The sequence below is a fragment of the Bufo gargarizans genome, chromosome 1 (assembly GCF_014858855.1).
Source record: "Bufo gargarizans isolate SCDJY-AF-19 chromosome 1, ASM1485885v1, whole genome shotgun sequence".
Lineage (NCBI taxonomy): Eukaryota > Metazoa > Chordata > Amphibia > Anura > Bufonidae > Bufo > Bufo gargarizans.
In genome coordinates this window covers 756089471-756102002 of record NC_058080.1, presented here as the reverse complement: position 1 = coordinate 756102002, position 12532 = coordinate 756089471, and the positions used below count along the sequence as shown (strand labels likewise).

Genomic DNA, 12532 nt, shown 5'->3' with positions numbered 1-12532 from the left:
GGGAATGATTCTGGGCCTTAAGAACAGGCCGATTGTACAGATAGCCCAGGGCTGTCTCCGATGACATCATCAGAAAATTTGAATCCACTGACCACAGTTCAGCTCCATCATTCTGTCGGACGTGGCTTGCCAAGGTTTGGAAATAGGCTGCAGGAGAATTTTTCATTACATAAACCATGCCCCTTTATATAGGCCTGTGAATCTTTAGTAGAACACATGAACATGCCCCAGATCCCTCACAAAACCTGCCCAGACCCCAAACTGCCCGACAAACTTTGTGCAGACCCTAAATTCAAAACAAACACTGAAGAGAGCCCCATTAAGTTTTTTCAGACCCTTGACCCCCATAAGGTTTCAGCCAGACCTGAGATCAGAACTACAGTGCCTGGCCGTACATGACAGACTCTCCACCGCTACAGAGAATGTCCCACCATGGAGGCTACTGTACGTAGTCTACTGCGGCATGAGTCTGAAGATGCAGCATCTACCACCAAGGCAGAGGGAAGGTTTGTGAAGGGCTCGCTTCTGGGACATTTTGGCGGGAGATTTCATAACCTTTCCAGGAGTCCGGGAGCTATCTGCTGTTTCCAGGAGCCTCCCAGATGTTTGAAGAGATATGGAAAATATGGCTACCACCTAACAGTAGTGCTAAGCAGTGATGGCCAGTTCGCAGTGTTCGCCAGCGAACACATGCGGGCTGCCATCTTGAATCACAAGTCCGGCGAGGCACAGGTAAGCCCTTACCTGTGCCTGTGCCGGGAGCCGGTCTGAAACAAATGCGGTCACCGGGAGCAGGCAGTTCTGAGAACAGCCCGATGAAGGCCCCCGGCGGCTGTTCTCAGAACTGCCTGCTCCCAGTGAACGCATTTGATTTCAGACCGGCTCGCGGCACAGGTGAGGGCTTACCTGTGAATCATCGGACTTGTGAGTCAAGATGGCAGCCCGCATGTGTTCGCTACCGAACAATGCGAACTGACCATCACTGGTGCAAAGTGTGTCCTCTGAGCTCCCGCAATACATTGCTCTCTGAAAACAGGAGTCCAGAAGAATTCTGAATTTTACCTTTTAGTATGAAAAGCTAATAAAACATCATGCAATAAAAAAAGAGGAAGAAGAAAGACAAAGCAATTTACTAAATGACTCAACTTTTTTATGCAGAAACTAAAATATTGTAAAATGTCATTGAAGAGTGGAGTAATCATTTAAAGGGGTTGTGCCACAAAAAGTATTCTACTTTTTTGAAACTAGCCTCTGGATTTGAATACTTTTGTAACTGCATGTACCGTAATTAAAAATTCGGTATAGCAACTGATATATTCAACAAAATGTATCTGCATAGCGCCACCTGCTGTTTGCTCTTTTCCTTATTTCTTGTCCACCTTACTAAAGTGGTCGCACATGCCCAGGTTAAATCTTCAACGGCCACCAGCCATATCTTCTGTTAGAAGCTGTGGCAGTTACAGGGAGAGAGATGCAGCAGAAAGGACACACTCCCTGAGAAAGGACTCACCCCCTGAGTTGGCAACCTGAAATAAATCGAGCAGAACAATTGCAGCAATAAATGCGGAGATCTCTGGCTCCATGTGAGGTACAGGACTGGTTCTAGCTTTGTTTGAAAGAAATTATCATGTACTATATGATTTCCATTTTTCAAATCAGTCAGGGCATAACCCCTTTAAGGGGTTCTCCGCTTTGGGAAAAATCACTTTTTATTAGGAGGAATAAGGATCAAACTATGTCCCACTGCAGGGATCCCCAGTGATCAGCTGTGATTATGGGAAAACCAGGTAACAAGCGTTCAGTTTCCCTGCAGCGCCACCACAGGACGTATGAAGCATTACACACATTGTATATGTAATGCCCTAATATAGCAGGTCTCCAGAACAAGAGATGCTCTTTGTAGCCATAGGTAACTCTGCTCCTGAAAAGAGGAACCTTGATTAAGAGCACATCATTACCCCCAGATTGCCAGACACAGATGCCCCTCAGGTAGCCACTGACAGTGTCACCCAGCCCCAGGACATGCACCTACTTTGTGCACTACATCTGATGCAATGACCAATCTCTCACCACATGTCATATGATGATGATGTCATCACCTACTAAGCTGTAGAGGGTCTTGTGCAGCTGCATTATATGCCCCATGGATACGGCAGACCTGATAGAGAGGTTATACCTGCATGGGCTAGCTATGAAAGGGTTAAGGACTTGCTTCTGTCTTGCAGTCATGTTCTTCCACATAACTTTCTACAAATTGCTAAATATACAAAGGTCGTGAAGACAATGACTTGCTTGGTGAAAGCTAATGCGAGATAGTCAACTTAGCAGAAGATGGGGCTGGCATTATGTATACATTAAGCTGTTCTACCGAGCCATTAAAGGCTTGGAAACCCGGCCAGGCTTTATTCTACAGCAGCATTACCATGTACAACAGCAGCAAATTCACCTTGTGATAAAAGCATCATAAGACTCCGAGCTCTAGACATGGGTGCGGAGCGGCATGGGTGCAGGATCTCACACTAACGGAGCAGAAGTGACCAGAAGTGGAGCGTCTACCACCTCCTGCCAGGTCCACTGATTTAGATGCAGCACACAACAACATCTATTAAATCATCCTCTCTTACTGAAGAGGAATATAGGTGACAATCGTTTTATTGCAGGACATTACAGTCTACGGCATTGGACAAAGTCTTTCCATCTCTTCTCCATTAAGGGCACCTCCAGTGATTCAATTAAATACCTCTTAAGATCTGCACCTTTCACAAAATAAAGAAATATAGACAATGACAATGTCCTGTTTGGGTGTGGGAGGGAGGGAAACACCACACCGGACATAAGAGGGAAAGGGTGAGGGAATAAAGCCTGGAAACTAGGCAAAGGAGACGGACACCTCCTAGTAAAACCCTAATCAAAGTCCTGACTGACTACCCGTATGAACAGACCCCAGAGTTTGGCAAGTTCATACAGTGGATACGTTGTGTCCTAACTCATCCTATAGGACCCTGATACTAATGTCAGGACTGAGACAACCTGTTCCTCCAAAAGGAAGGACGAACAGGAATCTCCCTCAGGCCTTAATACAAATGACAGGGAAATGCAACACGCAAAATAACCCAAACAAAATACAAAAGGGAAAGAAAACACTTAACTTCAAAAGGCTATGGCAGCACCAGGAACTGCGTGAGATACACACACCAGCTATCCACAACTCAAATTGAAGCTATAAACCGCATAGCATAGTGGGAGAAACAACAATAAATAGAGAAGGTTAAATGACCCAAATAGCCACACCTGGGGAAAGAAGGTGCGGCAAGCACCAGAAAGACGTCATTTGATCCAAACGGAAAACATGTCAGATCAAACCACGTGTTGCCAGTCTCACCGATCTCCTGCCACGGGAACGTCCGTGACAGACAAGCTGTGTGTGAGTGTACAGAGGGCCTTGCTAGATAACAAAGTCCTGTGATTACTGCAGCCTCTGCGCCGATTTCAGAAGGCAGTCTCTATTCAATTTTCTCTTTTTTTTACTGTACTAGAGAAGCATGACCATATGAGTCTACTAAACAGAGGGGAAACTAACAGGCTAGAGGACAAAGTGTCCGGGACTGGGCTGCAGGAAAACCTCATTCTCTGGCAGCATTAAACTTCCTAATAAACATATTATTTTAAAAGATCTAATTTTAAGTAGATATCAAGGCCCCCCACAATCAGATGAATAGGGGCCTTGTGCCCCCCCCACCTCTCCCATATTTCAGAAGTCATAGAAAAAGGGAGCAGATTGGACAGCTCCGGCAGACAGCACTCTCCATTAGAGTGTCCTCCACTTGGATGGGAGTAACAGTTGAGTGCACTCGCTCCACTGTCTCTATGAATCCCCATACATGTTTATGATGAGTGTCGTGCACTGCAGCCTCTCTCTGCTTCTCCTTCCATTTTCCTAATGGTGGACACACGACTCCAATGGTGGACACACGACTCCAGTTCTGGTGTTCTGACCAGTCGTAGACTAATCAGTCCAAACAAGTCAGTGCAACATGGAGAGACAGTGCCTTGTACAGCAGACAAAGCTCTCGGTGATCTATGTAGCTACATATACTGAATGGTAATCACCGAGAAACAAAGACGTCTTCTGGAACATGAGGGACCACAGGCTGCAGAATACATTGAAAAGTCACAACAAGAGGAACATAGAGAGGCGATGTAATGTAAAGCAATGACATCTAAACAATTACCGCTGTGAATTTAGATAAAATAAATGTAACCGCCTCGTTCTTCATCTATTCACTCACCATCGCTATTTCTCCTATACCCAGCTGTGCCCGTCCTAGAGTCTGCCAGCCTTCCACAAACTTTGCGTTCCTGCTGACTGCGGTTTCTGCGGCTTGTACAGCTGGAAACATTTCCTGAAGACACAGAAGAGACTGAAAAGAAAAAAAAAAAAAAAACAGATGTAAAAGGGGCCACAGTAATCACAAGTCCATCATATCTGTGCAGAACAAGACTGCCACTAGAGGGAGCGAACTGCAGACTTACTTCAACAGGAGTTGTACCTGTCGGCCTCCAGCTTGCTCCCCCTAGTGGTGGTCTTGTGCTGTGGAAATTCCTGCATGAACACCTATATCATAACAATGTGACATCTTTTCGAGGTGAGAACCCTGCGGCATTGATAAACTGATGCGTAGGAAGTGGAAGATATGACATGGGACATTACAGTTGGCACACAAGTTACATTACTGATCATCTGGGAATTTCCTAGAACAGTAAATTACTCGAATCACGTGTGCTGGGCACATACTCTGCTTGCTGTGAACCATCCAATTATAACAGATTGCAGAATGATATTTGGTGAAGCTTACAAACAAGTGATTTAATGCAGGGAGGCTGAACAGTGATGTCAAAACCACAGAGAAGAACTTCAGAGGCCTGATAATAACTCTGGGAACCTGCCAGAAACAAACAGAAAACTTCCCTTTCCTCCCCTGTGCCTAAAATATCACTTAAAGGGGATTTTCAGTTTTATATAAATGGAGTTCAATCTTTGTATAAATGAACAGCCCGGACTTCAGACTGATACATTGTAACAAACTAGCACAGTTGTATCCAGTCTAGACAATGCTCTGTGAGCTAAACAGTCCGGACTCCAGACTGATACATTGTAACAAACTAGCACAGTTGTATCCAGTCTAGACAATGCTCTGTGAGCTAAACAGCCCGGACTCCAGACTGATACATTGTAACAAACTAGCACAGTTGTATCCAGTCTAGACAATGCTCTGTGAGCTAAACAGTCCGGACTCCAGACTGATACATTGTAACAAACTAGCACAGTTGTATCCAGTCTAGACAATGCTCTGTGAGCTAAACAGCCCGGACTCCAGACTGATACATTGTAACAAACTAGCACAGTTGTATCCAGTCTAGACAATGCTCTGTGAGCTAAACAGTCCGGACTCCAGACTGATACATTGTAACAAACTAGCACAGTTGTATCCAGTCTAGACAATGCTCTGTGAGCTAAACAGCCCGGACTCAAGACTGATACATTGTAACAAACTAGCAGAGTTGTATCCAGTCTAGACAATGCTCTGTGAGCTAAACATCCTGGACTCCAGACTGATACACTGTAACAAACCAGCAGAGTTGTATCCAGTGTAGACAATGCTCTGTGAGCTAAACAGCCCGGACTCCAGACTGATACATTGTAACAAACTAGCTCAGTTGTATCCAGTCTAGACAATGCTCTGTGAGCTAAACAGCCCGGACTCCAGACTGATACATTGTAACAAACTAGCAGAGTTGTATCCAGTAGTGGAGAACTACTGCAAAGAGCTACAGATTTAAAATCCACACTGCAGGTTAATGTACGGTGCAGCTTTAAAAAATAAAATAAAAATAAATCTAAAAATCAAATCCCTTTTGCTGGCACTGTAAAATGCTGCAGATCTGCCGCATGCAAATCCACAGTCACCAATCCACGGCATATCCTTCCCATGTTAAAGAACCATTAGGGTATGTTCACACTGCTGTATTGGCCCACTTCAAAATTAGAAGCAGAATCTGCATCAAAATTCAGTAAAAAAAAAAAAAAAATTTAAAAAGCTCTTCGTCCATTCGTCAGACAAATATAAAAAGCAACAAAACTATGAAGATAATTGGTATCGCCGCGTCCAAGAATGTCAGGTCTACTAAAATAAAATTTGACTTATTTCACCCAAAACAACAGTGAAATTGCAATTTTGCTTTTTATTTCAACCCACTAATTATTTTACAGTTTTCCCAATACATTTTATATGGAGTAATAACTGGTGCCATTAAAAATTACAACTCGACCATAAAAACAAGACGTCATACGGTTATGTCATGGGAAATATAACAGTTTTGGCTTTTGGAAGGCAGGGAAGAAAAACATATATTTTTTAAAAAAACCAATTGTTTTGGGTCTACAGCTCCTATGCAAACAGACTGTATCCTGCTGTTACACTCCTTTCCACTGCACTGAATAGATGTTAGCAAAACAAGTAGAGGTTAGACGGCAAGGTGTACGGCTGCAGAATCAGACTACACAGGGTTTGTTTGTAGTCTGTTACCATGGAGACACATAGATCATAGGATTATATTTTACTAAGTCTAGTTACAAAGAGGCTTTACAGTGTACTTTAGACGCATAGGAGCATCCAGGTTCAACTACTTGTTTGTCCCTATGTAAATACTGTTCCTAATTTTGTATTTTTTAAGCAAACACACTTTTACAATTTTATTGAGGCCAAATATGGATTATTAAGTATTACTGTCCTCATTAGTTCCACATTCCCAAACGTGCTAGCAATCAGCTACAATCCAGTCGCGTCTCTGCCCATATGGAAATGATCAGTTGTGGGGTCTTCCTCCCACACAAGTTCTCTGCTCATCCAGTTTCCATAATGTCTCATTGATTGAGTCCACTCCGCGCCCGTCACTTCACACACAGCAGGATCCGGAGTCTTCTACATTCCTCTTAATTTGATTTTTTTTTAATTATGTTGGAATTAAATGCAGAACGTAAAAGAAACAAAAATTCACTAAGAGCGACAGTAAAAATAAGGCTGAAGTAGGATGAAGCGCTGACATGTCTCATTATTTCACTGCCGGATGGGGGGGAATCCATTATACGGAACGTACTGCAGACACTAAATATGTGGATATGGGTAGAACTTAAAAGAACACAGTGTTTAGTCTAGAAACTTAATGGGAATGCAAATTAAACATTAAACAAAACATTAAAATTTATTAATTGGTTTTACTTTTTTTGAGTGGAGAAGTTATAAAAATATTTATATAACAAAACATTAACTATATATAAAATATACAGAATCCCAGTTTTCACACTAAAAGCACACAATAGGCTGTCATTTCCTATATTCAACATTGCAGTGTAGACTGAGACAGAATGAGCAGAGTCATCTCATTAGCATTAGATGGTGGAGGGTAATAAACAGCTCTATTGTACTGCTGGAGGCCTAGATAAGGCAGAATACCAACATTATACACACGGATAAGGCTATGGACACAGCTCTCCAGTCACTCCCATGGCTCTGATGGAGAAGCTTCGTCACTTCATGGGGACTGTAAAGATCTATAATGCTTTTCTGCCTAATAACTGCTGTTGCCACAAAGTCCACGCTCCCTGCTGCACTGTCTGTACAGAAAATACAAGAAGGAAGTGCTCGTCTCCAATTTGGCCACCTTAGGATTTAATTAAAAAAAATTATCATCTAGAACACCTCCAAAAAAAAAAAAAAAAAAAAAAAAAAAAGCATGGAGTAAAATTCTGCCTGCCTCTAGAGTGAGCTCAAGAGTTCACTACATACAGATATATACAGCCACCACTAGGGGGAGCACAGAAGCTTACTGCATACAGATATATACAGCCACCACTAGAGGGAGCTCAGGAGATTACTACATACAGATATATACAGCCACCACTAGGGGGAGCACAGAAGCTTACTGCATACAGATATATACAGCCACCACTAGAGGGAGCTCAGGAGATTACTGCATACAGATATATGCTGCCACCACTAGAGGGAGCTCAGGAGATTACTGCATACAGATATATGCTGCCACCACTAGAGGGAGCTCAGGAGATTACTGCATACACATATATACAGCCACCACTAGGGGGAGGTCAGGAGATTACTGTATACAGATATATACAGCCACCACTAGAGGGAGCTCAGGAGATTACTGCATACAGATATATACAGCCACCACTAGAGGGAGCTCAGGAGATTACTACATACAGATATATACAGCCACCACTAGAGGGAGCTCAAAAGATTACTACATACAGATATATACAGCCACCACTAGAGGGAGCTCAGGAGATTACTACATACAGATATAAACAGCCACCACTAGAGGGAGCTCAGGAGATTACTACATACAGATATATACAGCCACCACTAGAGGGAGGTCAGGAGATTACTGCATACAGATATATACAGCCACCGCTAGAGGGAGCTCAGGAGATTACTGCATACAGATATATACAGCCACCGCTAGAGAGAGCTCAGGAGATTACTGCATACAGCTATATACAGCCACCACTAGAGGGAGTTCAGGAGATTACTGCATACAGATATATACAGCCATCACTAGAGGGAGCTCAGGAGATTACTACATACAGATATATACAGCCACCACTAGAGGGAGCTCAGGAGATTACTACATACAGATATATACAGCCACCACTAGAGGGAGCTCAGGAGATTACTGCATACAGATATATACAGCCACCACTAGAGGGAGCTCAGGAGATTACTGCATACAGATATATACAGCCACCACTAGAGGGAGCTCAGGAGATTACTACATACAGATATATACAGCCATCACTAGAGGGAGCTCAGGAGATTACTACATACAGATATATACAGCCACCACTAGAGGGAGCTCAGGAGATTACTACATACAGATATATACAGCCACCACTAGAGGGAGCTCAGGAGATTACTGCATACAGATATATACAGCCACCACTAGAGGGAGCTCAGGAGATTACTGCATACAGATATATACAGCCACCACTAGAGGGAGCTCAGGAGATTACTACATACAGATATACAGCCACCACTAGAGGGAGCTCAGGAGATTACTACATACAGATATATACAGCCACCACTAGAGGGAGCTCAGGAGATTACTACATACAGATATATACAGCCACCACTAGAGGGAGCTCAGGAGATTACTGCATACAGATATATACAGCCACCACTAGAGGGAGCTCAGGAGATTACTGCATACAGATATATACAGCCACCACTAGAGGGAGCTCAGGAGATTACTACATACAGATATATACAGCTACCGCTAGCAGGAGATTAGAGCTTATTGCATACTATGCTATTATGGAGCTCAATGTGGTGGCTATTATATGGACTCCATACTATTAGATCAGACAAGCTAATCCAGCACCATTGTAAGCAGCTGCCCACATGTACCGAAACCCCATTATCCCTAAACTTTACGACTGCTGTAAATATATATTATGAAATTTATAAGCACAGAATTTTGGACCTTTTGAGATTAAAAAAATAAATTACAACATAAAACCAAAATGGTGTTTAGAAGTCATTCCCACTTGCACCCATGTGTCTAAACTGCAGAACAATCTACATCATGACACAAGGTGACGACGGCGTCCTGTGCTTGGTGCCCGCTGCCTGGTGGAATAAGCGCCACAGGTGATGAACGATACAACACAGGGCAGCGCGAAGAACACGCTGATGACAAAAAAAATAATAACTGCATTAAAGAAAAGTGATTTGGAACCAGAAGGCGAAGAAGCCGAGAAAACAACAGCCGCATAAAACCAACATCCGCGCTGGATTATGAGATCTGTAAATTTGGAGAGGCGAGAGCGGTCATCTCCGCCATAACACGACAAATGGCACCCGCTAAAGTCTACGACTTAACAAAATAATAAATCAGATCATACGCACTTATAACAGGTCGATGGGCGGCCACTTGGCAGCCTCCAAACACACATTACCAGCTGATGGCCGTGCACTTACTGCCGGGTAATGCAGAATGTGATTATATCCTTATAATGCTGGGGGGGGGGGGGGGGGATATTGTCTCAATATTAGTGAGATGGGAGATGCCTTATATATCCTAAATTATTATTATTGCTGATGTGTCCCAGGATGTACAGGACATTGAAATGAATGTGTGCCCCTTTGGTGCCCTTAAAATTTCATAAACTGTCTCCTGAAAAGGTTTGACAACGGTTACCATTTCCTAACCTGTGCCTGAGGAACCGCAGCTCTGGAGGAATGACAGCTGCTCAACAGAAAACAGGAAAAGTTCATCAGCCTATGATGAACTATTGTAACTATCCAAGTCTGGCCTTCATGCCATTATCCATCAATTAACCTAGACTTGTGAGGATCCAGAGAAAATCCAGAGTCCCGGGAAGCATCAGGGGCGGTCAGGTCAGACAATCTGTCTGGAGGGGTTGAGGTTACACTTTGGGTTTCTACAAGTATTTGTAATGTTTGGACACTACTGTCTCATTCTGTATATATTATGGACATTCCCTGTTCATATGTCTCATGAGGCATAGAGGAGGGGGTCCCTACCTGGGGACAGTCCCCTGATAGTGGACTTCAAGGCTATGGACACGTTCGAGGCAATTTTTTTTAATGCATTTTACTCATTTTGGGCTGAAAAATCTTTTTTATTTTTTTTTTCAATTAAAATGTTCAGCCATTTGCAAGTTACAAGGGTTAAAAATCAGTCTGCTTGCAAGGTGTCACAGTGTGTTTTATTTGAACCCCGTCATCAGACATCTCATGTGTGTAGCTCTTATCTCATGACCTCCAAAAAAACCACCTAAGATAGCGGAGTTCTTATCAAACTGATAAGAATATGGCTTAAATAAGTGTTTATCAAGTCAGAAAATCAGCGATAAGAGCTACACATGAGCGGTCAGATGGCAGGATTCAAAGAAAATAGACTGCGACCGCTTGCAAACAGACAGATTTTTAACCCTTGTATCTCAGAAACGACTGAACATTTTTAAAACAGACCAATTAATATTGGTAATATGTGCTCCAGAACGGATCCTAAAAAGTAAGCAGCGTGTGGGGGAGGTTTTCTGATTCAATGCCAGATGGAGAATTCATTGCTGAGGTCAAGGAGTGCCAGGACTTACAATTAAGCCAGGGACAATATATCACATCCAGAGGTGAACAACAGACCACCGAATATTTCCTTGGAACAGTACCGGCACAAAATAACCGAAAAACCCTTTTCCACGCCCTATTAGTGAATTTTTTGTAAATAAAGGGGTTCCACCTTATAGGAGTATCCCAGCTTTTTGATACTGATGATGTATCTTTCAGTCAGGTCATCAACATCAGATCACCCAACACCTTCACGATCAGGTCCTTTTTCGGACCTCCATCTGGGTGGCGACTAAATAGTGGATGGAGCCAGCAGCAGAAGGCCCTGTCCACTGTGTATGGGCTATGCCAGTGTACTGCAGCTCAGCTCCCATTCAAGTGAATGGTAACCCGGCACGGTCACTGCACAGTGGATGGAGATTTCTGCTGCCAGCTCTGTCCACGGTTTCCGGCACCGATGGCTGCCCAAAACAGCTGATCAACGGGGGTGCCTTGTGTCGAACCCTCACTATCCAGAAGATATGTCATAAATATCAAAACATTGGAATGACCCTTTTAAGGAGCATCATCTATTAAATTAAATTAATTCAATTAAAAGGGTGTCTCCTTTCTGGAGGACCCAGTGTGTCCAAGCATTATACAGTATTTCAATGGACACAGTGTAATACTTCATTTCTCCAGTGGGGACGCAGTACAGCTGACCCCCCAGAGGTCCCAGCAGGAGGACACCCTGTGATCAGCTTAACAACAGGGGTTCTTCCAACAATCAGACATCCCCTTTAAAGTGACAAAGTGAAAATCCACCCTCAAGCATCTCATTAAAAAGGAAGATAAATGTGTGCAGCACCTCCGTTGGAGAAATAAGGCATTGCACAAGGTCCATTCATATCGGTGGGCAGTCTGTGTAATGCAGTACAGGACAGGTCATCCAGAACGGGAGACGCACTACGAAACCGATCACCGCTGGTGCCAGGAGTTGAGACCTAATGGGGTTTATGAAAAATATATATATTTTTTTTTTGTAAGGCTCGTTTCTGAACTTCATTTGGCATATCCACAGGGTCCCTTTTCCCAGTATACAGGGTGTCCTCTAGCATCCTCCAGGCCGGTATACCTATAGACTACACTATTCCTATATACAGAAGCATACAGTAAAATCTAGCATAGCACGTGGCATACATTGTTCTTACAATGGAAGCCTATTTGCAAGGTATACCGCTCTATACCTACACAACAACATATGTGATAACCCCTTTAAGGAACTCCAATGCTCAGTCTACAAAGTCCAAGGAAGCTAAGCCTCTTCCCCTACAATTATCTCTAGGAATGGGGACAAAAGGAGATAGTCACCAGATTTCTGCAAG

The 12532-nt window shown here is 43.3% G+C and overlaps 1 protein-coding gene across 1 annotated transcript in view; it reads right to left on the bottom strand.

Moving 5' to 3' along the window:
- The window catches only part of TTC33 (tetratricopeptide repeat domain 33), a 202859-nt gene that overhangs the window by 53640 nt on the left and 136687 nt on the right, over positions 1–12532 (bottom strand). Inside the window, exon 4 of the mRNA XM_044276705.1 lies at positions 4290–4421. Coding sequence (XP_044132640.1) covers positions 4290–4421 — 132 coding nt within the window. The remainder of the gene's footprint in view (positions 1–4289; positions 4422–12532) is intronic.